The sequence below is a fragment of the Acomys russatus genome, chromosome 11, assembly GCF_903995435.1.
Source record: "Acomys russatus chromosome 11, mAcoRus1.1, whole genome shotgun sequence".
NCBI lineage: Eukaryota > Metazoa > Chordata > Mammalia > Rodentia > Muridae > Acomys > Acomys russatus.
In genome coordinates, this window is record NC_067147.1 from 37926446 (window position 1) to 37947821 (window position 21376).

The 21376-nt window shown below is 49.7% G+C and overlaps 1 protein-coding gene across 1 annotated transcript in view; it reads right to left on the bottom strand.

Moving 5' to 3' along the window:
* Positions 1-1670: 1670 nt before the first annotated feature.
* Chst3 (carbohydrate sulfotransferase 3) overlaps positions 1671-21376 on the bottom strand; it is a 31719-nt gene continuing 12013 nt past the window's right edge. The window contains exons 2-3 of the mRNA XM_051153099.1: positions 4177-4421; positions 1671-3628 (exon numbers count right to left, since the gene is read on the bottom strand). Coding sequence (XP_051009056.1) covers positions 2344-3628; positions 4177-4334 — 1443 coding nt within the window. The 5' untranslated portion in view covers positions 4335-4421 and the 3' untranslated portion in view covers positions 1671-2343. The remainder of the gene's footprint in view (positions 3629-4176; positions 4422-21376) is intronic.

Genomic DNA, 21376 nt, shown 5'->3' on the forward strand with positions numbered 1-21376 from the left:
CTTCTGTGCTACACATCTCATGTCTGTATTCCTCACACTGGCTCAGTCCCTGGCTCTGACAGTGTCAGATGTAGCAACTGTCCAGAAAGTCGGCATGGCAGCCCCCACTGAGGCAATTCCAAAGGTGGCCTGGGTTCTACGCCTCAGCTTGAAGTGACTCAGCTTGCACAGGGAACTAAGACCCTCTGCTTGAGGAAACTTAGCTGGTCAGTCAAGAGGCCTCCCCCTACTGCCTCCTGTCCCCCCCCCCCCCACCAGCCACATTTTGGGGTTTGCAAAGGATTTTCAAACAACCTGCAGGAGTAACAGGCTAGACACTCAGATAAAAGGCTGGGAGCTTAAATTTTTTTCCTTAGAGACTCTGACCTTTAAGTTGCTATGTAGCTGCACCTTGAACTTTCGATCTCCAACCTCCAGTTTCCTGGGCCCTGGGATTCGGACATGTGCCATCACACCTAGCTGCTGGGGTACAAGGAATAAACCCAGGGCTTCATACACAACAGACAACGCTACACAATCTAAGCCACAGACTTAGGCCCGTTGGTAGAGTCTGAGGGTCGTTCTACTAGGAGGTCACACAGAATAATAGCATGTGAGGCCCTAAGGGTTCTGCATGACTCTGACCCTCCTAGGGCAAGTCTCCTCTTTCTGGTCTATCCCTTTTCTTGGAGCCGAATGCTCCCTGCCGACATCCGCCTTCCCTGGCCCTCAAACCCAGCTACTTCAGAGTAGTTCTACAGAAACAAAGCCAAGATCAGCACTGAGCCATACCTAACTTTAAAACCCAACTAAGATACCCGCCCATCCTGAGTTGAGCCTACCTCTTCCCAGAGCCCCAGAACCCAAAGCAAACTTTCCTTTTAGAGACTAGCTGTAACCATGACAACCCGAGGGGCTGACCTCTGTCAACTAGGAAGGCGACAGCAGACTGCTCAGGGAAGCTGGGTCATAACGTGACATTGCCCTGCAGAGAACGCTGAAGTTCTTGGCTGGCTCCAGAGGAGGCCTGGCTGGAGACAGCAGGCCTGTGAGCTGCCTTCTGCTTGCAGAGACTGAAGCTGAGCCTGCAGGTTAGGCCTCAGACAGCCTTCAAAACTGGGCATGCTCCCCAGGAGTGGGCAGGATGGCACCTTTGGACGGCAGTCATATGAAGGTCATCTCCAAACACTGCCTGCCAGCTGTGTGCCGGTTAGAGGAGGTAGCCATGACGATCCCAGAGGCTCAGGCAGTCGTTCCGAAATTATTATTCCATTCCAGCTCTGGTCAGGACAAAATGTCATTGTCCTTGAAAATGTTCCCTCTACACATAGTCCCAAAAGTGTAACTTAAGGCTACTGTTTAAATGTGTAATACAGAAAAAACACTGTAAGCATAAAGAATGGGTGAGCTTCTCTCTCTCTCTCTCTCTCTCTCCTCTCCCTCTCCCTCTCTCCTCTCTCCCTCTCCTTCCTTCCATCTCTCTCTCTCTCTCTCTCTCTCTCTCTGTGTGTGTGTGTGTGTGTGTAGAGAGAGAGAGAAAGAGAAAGAAAGGAGTGTGTTTACAATGTCTCTCTCTATGCATACATGGATTTCTTATTTTTCCCTTATATTTTGTAGTGCTGGTGATCAAACCTTATGCACGGGAGGCTTTACCATTGAGCCGCACTGCTCTCCCACCCCCCACCCCCGCCTTGTATGTTCTACATGCACTTTGTGTGTCTTGTTCTACACAGGCTGACATTCATGAGAAACTGAAACAGCTAATCAAACCATTTTGTAACAGTTAGTAAGCAGCAACTGTCCCCTGAGGAGCTTCAAACGCCCCCTTCCTCACCCTAGGCTGCCCTTTTCCTTCCAAGGACTCAGCCAGACCCCAGTCTTCTCTGACCCAGAGAGGAATAGGTTAACATTTAATACAGTAGGAGGTCGGAGTGACTGGAAAGGGCCTACCCCTTCTGGTTGTTAAATATTTGGACTCTGGCCCACACAGCCTACAGATCTTTTTGTGCTTCATGTATGTTTCTGTGACAAGGTGAGACAGAGCCCGGGAGGTGTGTCCATACATAGGAAAGTACTTGGGTCTGCTCAGGACACTGCAGGCCATACGGTGTGTGGGAATGACCAGTATATCACCAAGGAGACAGGGCACTGCTGTCCTCAGAGCAGCCCCAAGATCCTAGCTGTAGCTGCGCTGGGTAAACTAGCTGGCAGAAAGCCTACTGCTACAGCCAGAGGCTACACTTCCATCACCGTTCCCCATTTTGAGTCCCTGCCAGGACTGTGTCTCACTGCCAGGCTGGGTGTGAGAGAAGAAGGGGCCAGCCTTTCACAAGAAAATGTGCCCAGGGTCGCGGACATTCCCCACTACATGACCCTGAAGGTGCCTCGCTCTTCCAGCAGGCTGACAGAGCGGTTGGTGAGCGAGGCGGCATCTCTCGCCAGCTTGTAGCCAAAGAGGCGCATGGCCGGTTCGCAGGCAGCCTGCACCACCTGTGCCAGCTTGAAGGGGATGTTGAAGCGCCACTTCTCGAACTGCTCCGAGGAGTTCTTATGAGTGGAATAGATGTTGCTGCTGTCGCCGGCCGCTTGCGTGTTCTTCTGGATCCAGTCCTCCACCTGCGGGGTCAAGGGGATGCCGGCAAAGCCGTACATTTCTCGGGCCTTCTGCAATGGCCTGCGTGCCACGTCCTCGTAGCGCACCAGCATGTAGCGACCGCGCAGCCAGGCTGGCTGCTGCAAGCCCAGCTCTGCAGACAGGCGGATGCTCTCACAGTTGCCCCGCAACCGCTGCACCTCATCCTCGCTCAGCTGGTCCTTCCCTTCGGCCAGCCACTTCTTCCAGCTCTCATACTTGCCTGCGAAGGCCACTATGCGCGAGGCCAGCACTGCCCGGGGGTCGCGCACCAGCTGGATGACTCGCAGGTCCAGTCTCGGGTCCTCAGCCAGCGGCTGCAAGAACTCCAGCTGACGGATGCGCACAGCCTTAAGGGCCATGTGATCCTTGCGGCGGCAGGCCTCAGCTGCTAAGGTCACGTTGAGTGGCCCACAGCGACGGTTCCTGCAGTGGTATTTTTCGAAGACCTTCTTGACGAAGGGTGTGCACACTGGGTCCTCGCAGAGCGAGCGGCTGGATCCCCGGCGGAATAAGAACTGAGTCGAGTGGTCCTTGGGAGGCGGGTTGATGAAAGGCTCCAGCACATACAGGTCACACAGCAACAGATGCTTGAGGACATCCCGGTAGAGCAGCACTGAGCCAGCCGAGCTGGCGCCCCCTTGCTGGAAGGACGCAGTGTGCTCGATGTGCCACAGTGGCTCAAAGAGGTAGAAGATATTGCCCTGCTGGTTGAAGAACTCGCCGACGAATGAGGAGCCCGTGCGGGTGGTAGCCATGAGGAGCACGTGGCGCCGCTTCCCTGCTCCAGCCTGCTTTGGTGACTTCTCTGCGGCAGCCTCCTGCCCCTGAGCCTTCATTGCTGGCTCCATGCCCAGCTGCAGGCTGAAGTTGTGCAGGTAGCTCTGCAGTTGAGAGAAGGTAGAGTCCAACTCGCTCAGGGAAAAGAGGGAAGCGTTTTCCAATAAGGGCAGGGCTGGGTCGGTGCTGTTGGCATCTGCCACAAATTGAGGGATCTGCCTCAGCTTCTCTGAGACCCTGGGGGTGGAGGTAAAAAAGACAAGGAAGGTTTGTGACTGACTTGGCAGGCCATCCCCTGTACTAGTCTTAACAGTCTCAGCTAGGTCTCCTTCACTCATGACATCAAAACTTCCAAGCAGGATGTGCTGCTAAGAGGAGCCACGGTGCTAAAATACAAAGTAAAGTAGTCATAAGAGCAAACACTGAGCATCAGCTATGTGGAAGGTCATGGGCAAAATGTGCTTTACTTTTTTTTTTCTTTCTTTTTTCTTTTTTCTTTTTTCATTTTCTCTCTCAACCAGGCAGGCCTATGGGTAGTCACAGATTAGAGAGGACCACCTCAACAAAGTGAAGTGTTTCGATTAAGCTCTTGCAGTTGAGAAGGGCCAGTATGGGGGTGCCAGCCTGGCTTGCTGCTGCCCAAGTCTCACGGCACATGACCTCGGCTTTAGGCACAGGGGTACTTAGCCACCGCTTGTACAAGGGACTTGCTTCTTGATCCCCCTGAAACCCCTAGTGTCACCTCTGTCCTCAGACACATTGCCTTTGATAAAGGAGTTCCTTACCTGGATACAATTTTATTTTCCTTTTCGATGAAGACAAAAACTATGACCACAAATGCCAGGAACAGGGCGTATTTGCCCCGAATCTTCAGGCTGTGTACAAAGTCCCGGCATTCCTGAAGCAAAGTGAGTCCTTTCTCCATTGGGGGAGGGGGTGCCATGGGGCTCCTCGGGCTGGATGCAGGCACTCAGCTCAAGGGCATGGCTTGGGACCCAACTTGTCCTCTTCAGGTGGAGAACCCCTCACCCTGTGGAGAGACAGGTACTTATGGGTTCCTTGTTTATAGACAGGGAACAGAGACATCTTTCTACTGACTTCTGAGGAGAGACCCCAGGCCCACTCTCAAAACTGAAGACTTCAGGTGTCTTCAATCTCTCCTATGAGACAGGGCCTTTCTATGTCCAGGCCAGTCTGGACTTCTTTATCCACCTGCCCCAACCTCCTAAGAGCTGGGATTACAGGTGTACTCCACCAGGCCCGGTTGGGGTTGCTTTAATAGGAAGGTCACTGGCCAGTACTCTGGAGGTGAGCCAGGAAGGAAGGGCAGGAGTTTGCGAGCAGCTGCAGCTACACAGTGCATGTCTAACTCCAGTCCCAAGGGATCTGATGTCTTCTTTGCCTCCTCAGCCACTGCATGCATATGGCGCACAGAACACTTGCACGTGTAAAATAAATCACTAAGAAAAGTCTCATGGTAAATAAAGAGCATTGCTTCCGGTAGCTGTTACTCTAGCCAATAAATTTTGCTTGGTTTCTACTAAAAACAATCAAAACAAACAGCAATAAGAGACCCAAAATGCCAATAAGGAGCTAGGACATGACAGTCCAGACCTGTAATCCCAGCACCTAGGAAACTGAGGCAGGAATATATATATATTTCAGTGTTAGTTTTAGCTAGAGTTCTGCTGGGCCAGAATGAGACCCGATGAATGAGTGAGTGAGTGAGGGAATGAATGGCAAACCCCGTTTCCTTGAGTTTCTCTGTTGACCCCACAGATCAAATGCAGGCACAGTCAAGCGCCACACAGGGTATTTAGATAAAGGAGAGCCTAAGCAGTCACTGGTCCCTGCTGTTACAATGGAGCCACAGAGCTGCAGAGTCCTGATCGATTAATGGCATCACAGCTACCAGCGTCACGTGTTGTGATACTAGTGTAAACTGACCTGCTGAGCTACATATAAAAGCATAATGCAGCGCTGAGGCTGTGGCTCAGTTGGTAGAACATATATCTAACATGCACAAGGCCCTAGTTTGGTTCCTAGCACTGCATGAAACCGGAAGTGGTGACCACATACCTATAACGCCAGCCCTCAGGAGCTGGGGGCAGGACGCTCACAAGTTCACTGTTATCTTTAGCTAAAACAAAAAAACCAACCAAACAAGAGACAACAACAAACAGTATGCTGTGCTGGCCTAGCTTATTGGTCTTGTTTTTCGAGAGACTCTGGGTTGCACAAAGAGTCTGAAGTGGGTTAGGGATTGAGGCTCAGTGGCAAAACATTTGCCTGGCATCTGGGACATGGTAAGTGTTCATTATAGAGATGGGGGACCCCCCGCAAGGCACAGGTAGAGCGGGGGCCATGGCCCAGCTATCTCTTTGCTCTTAAATCTAGCAAGCACCTTTGGCAAGATTTGTGAGTTGATGGAATCTGATGGCCATCGATCTGTACTCCCAGCTCCTCAGCTGGCAGAGGCAGGAGGATTACAAATTCAAGACCTGCCAGGGCAACTGAGAAAACCTGTGTCTCAAAGACACAAAATAAAAAAGAGGACAAGGAGTGAAGTCCGGTGGCAAGATGAGTGCCTGGCATGCTGGAGCCCCAGGCTCAACTCCAGGCACAGCAGACACAGTCAGGCTTAGGAGTTGGGCTGCTCTGATGACCATTCCTCCCTCTACTTCTTCTCATGGCTTTTGTATGAAGTTGTTGGTCCAACCTCCTCTCCCTCGCAGCAATGCAGGGTTCCCAGCAGCCTTCTGGCACTGCCAGGAAGAAGGCAAGCTCAACACTGGTGTGAAATAGGCAGACAGCTCCTTCACCTGTCCCCTGGTAAGACGGCCCCTCTGCAACCTTGAAAGCCCAAGGGCCAGGTGGCTAAAGAGGAAGGGATGTGGGTTCTGGGGGTTCAGCGAGAGGACCCCAAAGACAGGAGTTCACAGGGTCAAGCTGGGGTGATAGGGGGACCCAGGCTGGGACTCACTCACCAAAGCCTCAGGCAGAACTTGCCCCACTGGGTGCCCTGTGTAAGAAGTGGGTTGTAACATGGATGAAATTTTATGTCACCTCCCTTCCAGTAAGCACATACTCATCCTATGTCCCTTGCCTGGTTGGAAATCTCTGCTGTCTCCTCCCTTGATGGCTTTCCCAGAATCCCCTACTCCATGGCTCTCATCTCCCCCAGTCTCCCACGCTAAGATGCCAATAGAAGGCAACCCTTTAAGAATGTCATGGCCAATGGTGAAAGATGCCATGTTCAGGCCAGTGCCTGGGCACTGTTGATCATGGGACAGCATCTTCTACCAGCTGGACCAGCTCTCTGCTGCTGGGTACAAACACCAGGAGCAGTAAGAGAAGATGAGGTACTGACTTCCTCCACAGAAGGTTCCATGTGTCTAGGGCCACTGTGTGCCATGCCCTAGCAATGTTGGGAATCACCTGAGGGAGAAGATCCCAGCCTCACCCTCTGGGACACATTGTCACTCACAACTCATGACAATCACATTGCCCTCCTGCCTCATACATTCCCCCTGCAGGCCCCCCTTTATGTATTTCATCCTGGAGGTTGGACTGACCACGCCTCCTTACAACCCATCTCTCTTCCCGTCCTACCCTCTGGCCATTCTTTGCTGAAGTTTCATCTGGGATCACATGATGGTATGCTCTTCCTTCACTTTCTCTCCTTAGGCAATGGAGAAGGATGTATCTCACGCCTCTCTTCTGGACCAACAGCCCAGCTACATCTTCTAGTTCATCCCCTGTCCACAGTCCTTTCCTAAACTCTTCCCTCCTCCAACACACGGGGGCGCTACAAGCACCCGAACCCAGCTGGGTAGCCGTGCCTGAGAAATGGGGAGCTTCTCAGACACCCAGCCCAGTACTCGGAGTGACTCTAGCTGCTGAAAAGCTTCCAAGTGCATCTGAGAGGAGAGCACAAGCCCTCCAAGGCCCTGGGGGTGGGAGCCACATCTTCTCATCACATCCCAGCCTCTGTAGACACCATCTGGCTCCAGCCCTTTCCACTACTCCCCACCTGGGGCCGCATCCTTTCTGGTCTCTTCAGCGGAGTTTGTTGGATTTTAGTGTGCTCCAAAACCATTCTTCGTCCTCCAAAATGGCCCAGAGAAGCATAAATAAATAAATAAATAAATAAATAAATAAATAAATAAATAAATAAATAATTCCTATTCCTTCTCTGCTTAGCATCCAGAGCTCCAAGTCCTCCCTTGCCCACCTCCATCACTTTCTCTTTCTTGTACGCTTTATTTCTTTCCTGGATGCAAACATTCTTTTTCACCGGGATGTCTACAATGCCTTTGTTTTTCCAGGTGAGGCTGGATAGAGAGACAGGAAAGCCAAGGGGATATGGGAAATGGGGGAAGCCCCTCCCCCATGGGATCTAGTTTAATTTTGTCACGCAACTGACAAAATCAGTAAAGACTGCTATAGGTGCAAGACTCATTTTTCTAAGATATCTCAAAGGTGTTATAAACAACAAGTAAAACATGGTTGCTGCACACTTTTGTGACCATATCCACACTCTCGTCCACCACAGACCGGAGCAAAGCACTTCATTAACACCTTACAATTTCATTTCATTAAACAAATGAAAATTGTTTAAAAACAAAACAGCCGGGCATGGTGGCGCACGCCTTTAATCCCAGCACTGGGGAGGCAGAGGCAGGTAGATCTCTGAGTTCAAAGCCAGTCTGGTCTACAGAGCTAGTTCCAGGGCAGCCAGGGCTACACAGAGAAACCCTGACTTGAAAAAATAGATGATAGATAGGTAGATAGATAGATAGATAGATAGATAGATAGATAGATAGAAAGATAGAAAGAATTACAACCCTGGACACTAGAGCACAAAGCCCTAAAGTCACACTAGTTATCTATAAGACACGGATCCTAGTTTCTCTCCGACCATCCATGCTTAGATTTAATGTGTGCACTCACATGTTTCCTCTCACCTCTACATAATAAACCTAGTTCTGTTCCACACGGACTTGTTTTGAAATCTTTCTGGGGTGTAGTCAACATCCCAGTTTCACTGTAGTGGATGTTGCTAAGGGGTGGAAGGGAGGACATTGTATGTATGTATGTATGTATGTATGTATGTATGTATGTATGTATGTCCTTCCCGTAATATTTAGCCCAATGCTAAATGTGTAGGCGTTCTGGGTTGATAGGCAGGACCAGGGGAAAGATGCTCACTAGTTCCATGCATGAGTGACCCACAGGGGACACCCTGGCCACCTGCAATGGGTATGCGTTAGAACGCAGGGTAGGCTGACCAAAGGCAAAACGCCACACTTTGGTCTTTACTTCTCGTTTCTTGGGGACTTTCTGCTCAGGCTCCTAACAGCTGTGCTCTCATGAGAGGGAGGGTGGGAAAGCCCCCCACGGCCACTGGTGGTTCAGAAAGGGAAGGGGGCAGCTGACAGGGGTTGGGGGGTGGGGGGTGAGCCTCACCAAGCAGGGCACCAGCTTCCTTCTCTACTCTCTGCTCAGGATCTTTCTGCTCAGGCCTCTCCCATGACTTGGCAAACTGCCTGGCTTCCCACTTGGATTGCCTCCAGCCAGGCTCTTCCACTGAGGCCCCTGATGGATTGCAGTCCAGCCCTGCCCCTGTCCTTCTGGAGGGGGTCCCAGCTAGAAGACTGAGAGGGAAGCTGTGCCTTGCCAGACATTGCATCAGGCACCAAGACTCCACTCCCCTCTCTCAGGGATCCAGAGCATGGCAGACACAGCCTCAGCTGTTACATGCCTGTACATGCCTATACACAGAGGGGGAGAAGAGGAAAGGGACTTCACAGGCGAAGAGGGAGGGACTAGCCACTGTGGGAAGGAGGGCAGAAGGCTGTTCCCTCTTTGTCGCCCAATTGGAAGTGAGCTTCTGTGAGAGCTGTTCCCAAATCCCTAGAGAGTAGAGGGAAGGGGTGGGACCTGGGACTCTACCATCCCATTGGTCAATCAGGATGGAGAAAAGAAACATTAAGGTTACTTGTTTCTGATAAGTTGGGTTTGTCCATGCACTGATCTGTTCTGGCTAGACCCTGTTTCACATGGAGGCACCTAGAGATGGCCTGGGAAGGGCACACCCCTCCCCACCTCACTCCAGTATCATCATGGCTTTAGTTCTGACAGGAGAGTACCTGTTCAAAGTGAAGGGAGAAGAGAAGGAAGGAGAGAACAAGGATGTGAGGGCAGATCTGGCTCAGTATCATGGTATCGAAGCATCCCAGCATCCAGCATTCCATGCAGTATGCCAGCATCCCAGCACCTCAGCAACCTGGCATTCAATACCTCCGCAATCTGCCATCCCAATACCTCAGCAACCTAGCATCCCAGTGCCTCAGCAACCTAGTATCCCAGTACCTCAGCAACCTAGTATCCCAGTACCTCAGCAACCTAGCATCCAGTACCTCAGCAACTTAGCATTCCAGGGCTCCAGCTTCCTGCTCTAAAAAGAACATATTTCCTCAGGCACAGTGTATGCCTATAATCTCAGCACTTGGGAAGTAGAGGCAAGATGGCCAGGTCAAACCCGTGACATACACACATACCAATAACTAACTAAATAGATGTAAAATTAAACAAGCAAAATGAATGAATGAGTCCATTAACAACTTCTTGGGTATGTCCAGCCACAGCCAAGACAGAAGCAGTCCAAGGCTAAGGTGTCCATGTACTTACAAGAGTATGGGCCTGAGCCACGGTGGACTATGAAGCTGAGAGCTAGCCTGATGGTTCTATGGGACAGCCCATAGCAAACGCAGCCCGAAGCGGCCCTCATCCTTTCAGGCCTGTGCACAGTCATGGGAAATATTCTTTCTCTGCCTCCACTGGACTGTTACAATTGCTTGAAGTGCAAGTCCCCTGCCAGACTCTACTAGCCCTAGCAACCTGCCATTAGCTTGCCAGCATTGCATGGTGACTGGTGCCCAGGCTGCCTTCAACCACACAGCAGGCAGCCTGAGGAGCAGTATCCTCCATTCAAGACTGACCTGGACACTGGCCAGGCAAAGCAATGAAATGTCCCACTAGAGAGGACAGACTGCCACCCGTGGGGTCCAAAATGCTGAGGCAGCTACAGAAATGCTGTTAAGTGACCAATCTCATACTTTTTTTTTTTTTTTGAAACAGGGTTTCTCTATGTAGGCCTCGATGTCCTGGATTCTCTTTGTAGAACAGGCTGGCTTCGAACTCAAGAGATCCGCTCACCTCTGCCTCTCATGTGCTGGGATTACAGGTGTGCGCCACCACGTGGGAGTCAGTATTTGGACAACTGTACCACTTTGAAGATTTTTCAAACTTCAAATAAGGTAGGGAGAGGCTGGAGAGATGGTGCAGCAGTTAAGAGCCCTGGATGTAGAGGATTTGGATTTAATTCTCAGAACCCACATGGCAGCTCATCACTGTCTGTAACTCCAGCTCCAGGAATTCTGATACCTTCACACGGACACACGCACACACGCACACACACACACACACACACACACATTCCCTAAAAAGGCATGGAAGAACATCCTAGGAACGGTATGAAAAATGCAGGGATTAGCTTGTTTTTGTTTCTTTGTTTGTTTGTTTGCTTTTCAAGACAGCATTTCTCTGTGTAGCCTTGGCTGGCCTGGAACTTGCTCTGTAGACCAGGCTGGCCTGGAACTCACAGTGATCGCCTGCCTCTGCCTCCCTGACTACTGGGACTAAAGGTGCGCCTCACCACTAGCTTTGTTTTTATTTTTTCAAAAAGAGTCATGGTAAAATGTCACCTGAGGCAGGAGGAGGATTCCTGCTAATTTAGGGCAAGCCAGGCCTACATGGACAGATCCTATATTAAAGCAAATAATGAGCTCACAGACAGACTGTCTGACTGACTCACACACACACACACACACACACACACAAACACACACACACACACACACAGCGTGACACTGCGTGTGCTTTAGGGTTCTTACTCTTGTTTGCTGTCTTCTGGGTGCAAAGCCAGTCCACTAAAGGCGACCTGGAAGGCACAGTCCATTTGCTCTTCCAGCTTTAGACAATTCCTTCTGGTCAGCAAACAAAACTTTCCCATCCTTTAGCTTGGCATCCTGCTGGGGAACCCCATGCTGTGACACCAGACCCAATTCCAATTGTCCTCATGCTCCTGCATGCAAACTTGCCATCCAAGAACACACACACCCTGCACACTAGCTCCAAGCCTTTAAGCCAATAAGGTTCCCACAGTCATATGAACCTCAAGGTTAAGAAAGGTAAAAGCCCAGAAGTTTGTAAAAGTTGGGACAGAACACCAGCGGGCACTTTATCCCTCTCCTTCTCCTTATTCACGTCCTCCTCTCACTTGGTGCACGCATCTCTGGGGGAGAGAGGATGTGGAGCAAGACAGCGCCTCGGAACATCAGGGAAGCCTGCTGCCAAGCCAGGCCACAGAACAGCTGGCAAAGATCTCGACACGTCTAATTTTGCATCACTACTCACATGCCTTTATGTGCTTTGATGAATAACAGCCAACATTTTGTTTCAGAAGTCTTGAGGCTTTGCCACAAATGGATATTTGGGTTTGGGGGAAATTTGGGGGCAAAGCCACTGGGGTGTGTCCTGGTCATGAAGACAATCTGCTCTGGATATTAAAGCAGGGAACAGCGGTGTGCAGCTGCTAGAGGAAGCACAGGAGCCACACTTAGGCAGGCTGTGGTCCAGCTAGTCCAGCAATGCCTGTCTACCAATGAAAAGGCCAAGGATCCAGTAGCTGTTCAGCCCACGAGGCTGGACGTCTCAGCTGGTCCCTTCAGTCTACACTGGAATCCTGAAGAAGTGGGCTCTAGTGCCAGTGAAGGAGTGAACTTGTCAGTGAGAGCGAGGGCAAGCAGGCAGAAAGCAAAAACTTCCTTCCTCCAAGTCCCTTATACAGGCTGCCACCAGAAGGTGCAGCTCAGATCAAAGGTGGGGTCTTTCCTGCTGGGCATGGTGGTACACATCTTTAATCCCAGCACTCGGGAGGCAGAGGCAGGTGGATCTCTGTGAGTTCTAGGCCAGCCTGGTCTACAAGCAAGTCCAGGACAGCCAGGGCTCTGTAACAGAGAAACCCTGTCTCAAAAACAAACAAACAAACAAACAAAAAACCAAAAAACCCTCTTCCCACTTCAGATGATTTTAATTAAGACAAATCCCTCACAGGTATACACAGAAACGTGGGGTTTTAGTTAATTCCAGATGTAGTCAAGTTGACAACCAAGACCGGCCACATAGTCAGCAAAGAACAAGACATCCTGGAGTGTTGGGGACAATAGGCCATATGGCCAATGTTCAGCCATCTTGTCAGAGCCTGCACCTTTAAGTCTCTGTTTTTCCCAGAGCTTGCCTTTCACCAGAAACTAGCTGACCCTGTTGTGGGTCGGCAGTTAGACTAAAGACAGATAGAGATGGAGCAACCCTGTTGTGGTTTAGCAGTTAGACTAGACGAAGAGGGAGCCAGATACCCTGTGTGACAGGACATTATGACCCTGCCTGGAATTCCCTGTGTTTTGAGAAAAGCCTGCAGCTGGGTTGCTATAGCAATATGCTTCCCTGCCTTCTGACTTATAAAAGCTGCTGCCTGACTAATAAAGTTTGAGAGCTTGATCGGTCCAACTTGCTCTCCTTCTCTGTGTCTTGCATTTTCAACAGGTGAACTTCCTTCCGAGTTTTAGTCAAACCCCACAGGCCGGGGCACTGGAGTATGCCGTGGGAGTGAAATTCTGGGAAGCATGCTGCCATCACTGCAGCCTTCACCCAGCGCCTGTGTGCTCCTCACCATGGCCCTGTCTTGCTGGCAGTGAGGTGAAGACCATGTGGCTAGCTCTGGTCTGTGGGATGTGGGTGAAAGTGATGCAAGCCACTTCAAGGTCCAGTCCTTAAAATGATTCCACACACTCCCCAGAGGCCGTGTTGAATGGGCGGCCACATGTTCAGATGGGCTTAGTTCAGGATAGAGGCAGCTGGACTCACGCTACTGCAGGAGAGCCAATGTGATGTGTGAGAAAAACAAGCTTTTGCTGGATTGAGGTACTTAGATTTGGGGTCTGATTGTTTTGGCACCAGACCCTGTCCCTCTCCTAGGTAATATAAAGGATTCTCTCAGCTGAGTGTGGTGGCAAACACCTTTAATCCCAGCAGTGGAGAGACAGAGGCAGGTGGATCTCTGTAAATTCTAGGCCAGCCCAGTCTACAGAGCAAGTTCCAAGACAGCCAGGGCTACACAGAAAAACTCTTGTCAGTTTGTTGTGCCGGGTATCTTAAGTACTTTTTATCATTGTAAGGAGACACAGTGGCCAAGGCAACTTATAAAAGAAAGCACTTAATTGGGGGATTGCTTACAGTTTCAGAGGTGAGTCCGCAACCGTTATGGCAGGAAGCACGGCAGCAGGCAGGCAGGCATGGCATGGAGCAGTACCTTAGAGCTTACATTTTACCCAAAAGTTAGAGGCCAAGAGAGTCTAACAGGGAATGGCACACCTCCTCTAACAAGACCACGCCTCCTAATCCCTCCCAAGTAGTTCCACCAACTGTAGGCAACCCATCCAAATATATGAGCCCATGGGGGTCATACTCAATCAAACCACTGCGCTGGGTACTGAATCCAGGGTTCCGTGAATGCTAGGCAAACACTCTACAACTGAGTTACATCCCCAACCCCTATTATTTCTTGAGAGGCAGTGTCTTACTATATAGTTCAAGCTGATTTTGAATGCCACCGTTTAGAATATATATACTCTTTGCTGTAGCTTAAATGTTGGTGCCCTTCCAAATTTTTTTTAATGTTAAAGTTGAATTTCTGGTGTGCTGGTGTGAGAGGTGACACCTTCAGAGAATGACTTAGAGTGGCTAGGTGAAGAAGGCAGAGTCCTTGCGAATAGAATTAGTGTCCTTGTCAAAGAGGTGTGAGGGAACTTAGTCACTCCTTCCACCCTGTGAGGACATGGCATGGAGGTTTCAGCTTGGACGTGGAGAACGGACCTTTTATTAGACACCGAATGTGCTGGCGCTTGGATTTAAAATTTTCCAACCTCCAGAACCATGTTGGATGACTTTCTGTTATTTGTAAATCTCCCAGGCAATGACAGTGTGTTAGCTGCCCCAACAGACTAATATACTCTCTGGCTCAGAAATCCCAATTGTAAGAATTAACTTGCAACCACACTCATACAGGTGACAACAAGGATACATGTGGCCAGGCGTTGGTGGTTCCAGCCCTTGATCCCACCACTGGGGAGGCAGTGTGCAGGCGGATCTCTGAGTTCAAAGTCAGCCTGGTCTACAGAGCAAGTTTCAGGACAGCCAGAGCTACACAGAGAAACCTTGTCTCTGAAAGAAAGCAAGGGAGGAAGAATGGAGGAAGGCAGGGAGGGAGGGAGGGAGGGAGGGAGGGAGGGAGGGAGGGACACATGTGACTGGCAGGCTCACTGACACCTTCACATTAATGCCCTCTCTAACGTCTTGCTTTCTTGTCTCCCAAACTTCTCACAGTTTTCCTCATTTAGCAGCCTTCCAACCAGAAATGTGCTTATGCCTGGGAGATGCGTGGAGGGAGGAGGACATGGGCTGCTCTTCCTTGTGCACACAGCTCTGCCTTTTCCGTTCTTCACCTCCACAGAGACAGCTCCGTTATAGGATTTTGAGGAGACTGCTGTGAAGATTAATTTTGATTGACAACTTGAGGGGTTTAGAATCACCATGTCTGTCAAGGATTTTTCCAGCTTGTGCTAACTGAGGTGGGAAGTCCTAACCTAGATGCTGGTATCACCGGTCCATGGAAATCCTGACTAATTAAAAAGGAGAAAGAGGCCTTTTCGAGCCTGTCTGTCCTATGGCACCATTGGCTTGCATTCTTTGGTGTATTTTTCCCAGCTGGGTAGCAATTTGCTGCAGGAGAGGGATGCTAGTTGACTATTCCTAACCAGTCCAAACAATCCTTATATAGGTGTGGCAGTTACTATTTCTGGTCAAGGCTTGATGTTATTATTCATACCATTATTTGGTCCAGATATGTCTGGACATACACATGGCTCTAGGCAGACAGTTTAAAGTGTCTCAGCTAGGAGGGCAAGTTCATTTCAACTCCCCACTGAGGCTGATTGGTTGGAAAAGGTTTCTTTCTTTTTTCTTTTTTCTTTCTTTCTTTTTTTTTTTTTTTTTCATTTTTGTCAAGACAGGGTTTCTCTGTGTAGCCTTGACTGTCCTGGACTCACTTTGTAGACCAGGCCTCAAACTCACAGCAATCCACCTGCCTCTGCCTCCCAAGTGCTGGGATTACAGGTGTGCACCACCATTGCCCAGCTGGAAAAGGTTTCTTGTAGTGATGAATTTGAACAGGTACATCTCACTAGGAGAAGGGAACTGCAATTGATTGGTGATGTCTGCACAGGCAGAAGAGAAGCACCATTATTGTGAATGTGTACAGCCTGCTCTGAAATTCTGGCTTTCACTCCTTGATCACATGTAAGAATCATCTGGGGAAATTAAAAAAAAACAAAACCCTGATGGTCAAGTCCCTCCTCCTCCTAAGATTATGACTATGTTGGTCTGGGCACCAACACTGCCAATGATCCTTAGATGATTAGATCCTTAAATAATTGTAACCTACGCTTAGTAAAGACCTAGAGCTGCTAGCTGAGAGCATCAAACCCCATTATCCCAGGACATCTCGGAGATGGCAGAAGCTGCCAATTCCTGCCTGCCACACACCAGCTCACCAGCAAGGCTACACTGACAGGAAGCGCTCATCTTTCCCTCCTTCCGTTTCTTCCTTCTTTTGATTCAGAGTCTTACTATTAAGTCCGGATCTGAACTCCCAGAAGTCTTTCTGCCTCAGCTTCCCCAGTGCTGGGATTCCAAGCAAGCATCATGATCTTTGCCTTAGTGCTGCATCACTGGATGACCAAACACAGAAGCCAGAAAGATTAGGTTTGTGTTCCATGTGCTAGCTAGGACCAAGTGCTTGGAAAACTTCTAAGACTGTAGGTGTAGGGGTCAATCAAAATCAGCTCCAAGCTGGACCTGAGCAGAATTGATAGAGTGCTTGCTTTGCACACACAGATACCTGGGTTTGACACATGGTTTTGAGTGTCTTCTGCAGCTAAATCTCCCTCTACCTCCCTTTCATAAGGACCCTTGTGACTCTATTGCTCTGCTTGGCTCCAAACTAACTTTAGCAATCTGCCCTAATATTCTGGCTTCTTCTTGTTCTCTAGCTTGTTCTGTCTTTGCCCGTGTCTAGATTGTTCTCTTTCTCTGCAGCCTGTCCTGGTAAAACTGCCTCCTGTCTCTGTGCTGTTCTCTGGCTTCGACTGCCTCTGCTGACCAGCACTGAACTCATAAATGAACTCTATGGCACTGCCTCTCAGCTCACTGACTCAACTGAACTGCCTAAACAGAGCTCAGAGATCCACCTGCCTCTGTCTCCTGAGTGCGGCTGGGCTTAAAGACATTGAACCTAGAAGTTTCTTTTCCTGACACTTGCTCTATACTAACTCAGCCTGAGCTCAGGCTGGTCTTGAACTCAGAGATCTGCTTGCTTCTGTCTCATGGGATTAAAGGCGTGTCTGCATTCCAGTCCAATCACACAAACCTAGAAGGTCTTTGGATGTGATCGCTTGCCAGAACAGCCATGTTCTGAATTAAAATTCCCCTACAGACATTCACAAAATTTTTTTTGTCTATCACATAAGGTAACACATCCACAGAGGTTCTGATACGGGCCTTCCACAAACATTGCCTCTTTAAGTGGGGGTACTATGGGGACATGCTTAGCCCAGTGTCAGCCAGGGAGGCCCAGGAAGACTCCCTTAGATGGCAAAGCCTAAAACTATCAGTGCTCTGAAGATCCGCGGTGAGGAGGGGCTTGGCATTAGCTCCTTAGAGCCTGTGGGGCTATCAAAGTAGGCTAACTGTAAAAGCTCTAAATCTACGGAGCAGCTCTTCCCGTTATCCCACACCAAACCTCGGGGGGGGGGGGGGCTCAGGGGTCTATCCAATGACTACTGGCAGTGAGTGAAGGGAAGCATTTCTGGAGCTTCCCGCCCCCCCCCCCCCCCACCAAAGACTCCTTGGGATGGATGGGAGGAGGCAGAGCCTAGAGCAGAAAGAAGAAAGAAAGAAGAAAGAGGTCCTGTGGGCAGACAGAGACTAAGGCCTCTGAGTTACCCTCACACCCAGCACTGCCTGCCTGGGGGTGGGGGCAGGGCTGGCATCCTTTCTCCTCCCTGAAGTCCAATAGGAGTGAGGGGACCCGATCTAGCCATCAAGAGGCCATTGTTACTGGAACAGAGGAGGCTCTGTGCCCACAGAACACGCTCCTCCTAGCCGAGCTGCTCCCAGCTGAGCTGGCTGCTAGCTTAGGGAACAAGGCTAGGGAGGGGGCTCAGGGGACCTAAGATTACTCTGGACAACCAGTGTGGGGGCCAAGAGTCCCACAAGCCTGTCTAGGAAGTGGACTGGCTGCAGTGCCAGAAAAAGCTCTCTAGGTAAAACTGGAAAGCCACGGATGGCCAGTGAACCCCAGCAGACCCCAGTAGAGCCAGAGGGAGCACCACCCACTGGGTAGTCACGCCTGACCTAACATCTCCCCCTAGAAAAATAGAAATGTGAAATCACTGGGTAAATGGTGCCTTTCATAGCCTCTAGAAATGTTTTCAGAAGACCGAGAGGGTGTAATGTTGTGTGGGTTGGGAGATTTGAGAGGCAGGCCATTCAGCCAGGCCCCGGGCACAAGTGTCCCTTAGCTTTCAGCCTTCAACATTTCACACTCTGTATAAATGGTGTAAGCTAGATTTTAGGAGGGCAGTGTTCAAGACGCTCAAAGATAACCTGGTACAGCCACCCGGGGCCACCTTGATAATCTGAGATCATCTTTTCCTCCTGTGCTAGCAAACCATCATCCATTCTCAGCTGTTCATAAACACAATCTGAGACCATCTTTTCCTCCTGTGCTAGCTAACCATCATCCATTCTCAGCTGTTCATAAAACAAACCCAAGGGAGCCTACTGGTTGAAAAGAGCCCAAGAGAAAGCTGGACATGGTGACCCACAACTGCAAGCCCAAGTTGGAGATCAGCCTAGGCTATGTTCATAGAGTGAGGTCCAAACCAACCTGAGCTACTTAACAAAACGTCTCAAAAGTGCTGCCAGGCTACGGCCACTGCCACCAGCATCTCAGAACTCTGTGATATGCAAATCTTTGGGGGCAAGTCAAGGTCACCTGAAGAACTCCAAGGCAGAGCCTGGCAAGCTGCTTCCATAAGTCCAAGGCAGATCAAAATCCTATCTCATGCTATCTCATGCTAGGAGTTATTTTTCAAACTGAAGGTTGCAAATCTACTTAATAAGCCAGGCAAACATTTGTCCTCCTTCTTCTCCTTTCTCCATAGAGCAGTACTGCATAAAACAGAAAATACCAGAGAGCCACATGTACCTTAAGGATACATAACGGGGTTCCTACGATGTCCGTTTCAGTTATATGAATCTGGGCTGAGGTTTCAGTTCAAACGCCTTGAAAGCCAGTGTTTTAGTCCTGAACGTGCTCAGTGAAACACATGGCTCCTCCTTTGTGATTTGCCTGAATGGGAGGTTTTTAAGATGGCGTGAGCGTCCTTCCGGGCCCACATAACACAGGTATGTCCCTCCAGTCTCATACAGCACAGTCATGAGGGTAGTACACTAACAAGGACTGCTTTCAGACTTCAATCAAACTGGGCACTTACCTTCAGCCTGACCTTGTGACACAGACCTTTAATCCTAGCACTCTGAAGACTGGAGGTGGGAAAGGCTAGTTTGGGCTACATAGTGAGACCCTGCTGCCACTGAGATGAGTTTGAAACCTAGTTGGTGGAAGGACAGAACCAACAGGTTGTTTCTGACCCTCACACATGAGCCTATGCATCTGTATGCATGCATATCCACACATGCACACACACACACACACACACACACACACACACACATGCACGCACACGCACACACGCACATCAAATATATAAATAAATTGAATATTACCCCCATATATAAAATACATAAATTAAAAAAAATTTTTTTTTGTTTTTTTGAAACAGGGTTTCTCTGTGTAGCCCTGGCCATCTTGAACTCACTTTGTAGACCAGGCTGGCCTTGAACTCACAGAGATCTGCCTGCCTTTACCTCCCCAAGTGCTGGGATTAAAGGTGTGCCCGGTGTAAATAAATACATTTTTTTAAAGACAAAATTATGGGGCTGGAGAGATGGCTCAGAGGTTAAGAGCACTGACTGCTCTTCCAGAGGTCCTGAGTTCAATTCCCAGCAACCACATGGGGGCTCACAGCCATCTATAATGTGATCTGATGCCTTCTTCTGACTTGGAGGTGTACATGCAGGCAGAGCACTGTATGCATAATAATAAATAAACATTTTTTATTTTAAAAAAGGACAAAATTACAACAAATTTGGCTTTAAAAAAAAATCATACTTTTTTCCATGCACGTTAAAACTTTGTGTCCTCTACCACCTGCACCTGTGCAGGTAGCCAGTGCTAGACCAAATAGTTAGTCAGCCACATGTGGAGGGACTAGGGGTGATGCAATATACTGGTTTCTATCTATTGCTCATAGATGAACTGTATGTACTGGGCATCTGCCATTACGATAAAGAGAATAAAATAACCACTCTGAAGCACTCAGAGAGAGCTGTAGACAAGAGGAAGCAGTCCTTAAGGAGAGCAGGCAGCCATTTAACCCAGGGTGGGTGTGACCGTTAAAGTTAAACCCAAATCCTTCCTGTCTTCAGAGCCACCTTGCATCCAGTTCTACAGCCACGGTCAATCCCCCAGGGACTAGAATGAAGCCCCACCCCCACCAACTCACCATCTGGAGAAGAAACATGGAAGTTAAGTAGTCTGCTCAAGGTCACCTAGCTGGAGAGTCAAAGCCAGACCATGAAGGGCAAGGTCCCCTGGCTCTGGCTGCAGCCCACTTATCTTCACGCCCTCTGTGCTAATCAGTTTCACTCTTAGAGGTGACGTGCAAGTGCTGTCGCCACATGGACCGAACATATACACAGAGGGGACACAAGGATGGCAGGAGGGAGAATGTCGAGTATGTTGTTGGACTTCACCTTGGCACTCTGCTCCCAAGAACAGATGGGGGAGGGGGAGTGGGCGACAATGGCCTGGGAAGGGTCCAAACATCACTTCTCTGGGCCTTGAATACTCCTGAATTTGTCCAGTAAACAGCACCCCCACCCCACCCCAGGCCACCTCTAACATTTCCATGGAGAAGGAGGCTTCCCCATCCCACAGACTGCCCCTTAAACTTGAAGGAGCTCACCCCAGAACTCCTTCCTAAACTTCAGACACAAGCCAAAAAAAAAAAAAAAAAAAAAAAAAAAAAAGGCAAAACTCTGGCTGAGGCCCTGAGGACTGACGTGGCTGAGTTGGGGGTTCCTAAAACAGAACCCACTCAAATGTCAGGAGAATACAGGCACACAGGCTACCCAGGCATTACCCAGAAAGCTGTGGGGAATAAGGTCAGCCATTGCCAAAGCAACTAAACCGAGCACCAGGTCAACCCCCTGGAAGCCTAGTCAACTAGGCCTGAAGGCTTTTGTGGTATCCTATCCTCTTCAGTGGTCAGGTCACTGTACCCCTCTGGGAAGTATCCCCCTCTCCAACTTCACCAAGAAGCCTGGACTGGCAGAGGCCTCTCTTGGCTCTGCTCTCCCCTGCCCTTAGTCCCTGTGGGATTAGCGGTGGTAAAACCACCCAGGCCTGAGTCCTCCCTCCTCTCAGCCTCTGCTCAGTCATCACATTGGAATTTCTGGAGAGCTGTTGCACTCCTTGCAGAGAAGCCTGGCTTCGGCTACACACCACCAGCAGCTTCCATTGTCCCCTAATCATCCTTGCTGGCGAAGGAGTTTACTGTCTCTCTTCATAAATTCACAGCCTATTTAGATGGCTTTCCTGAGAGCTAGGTGTGGTGG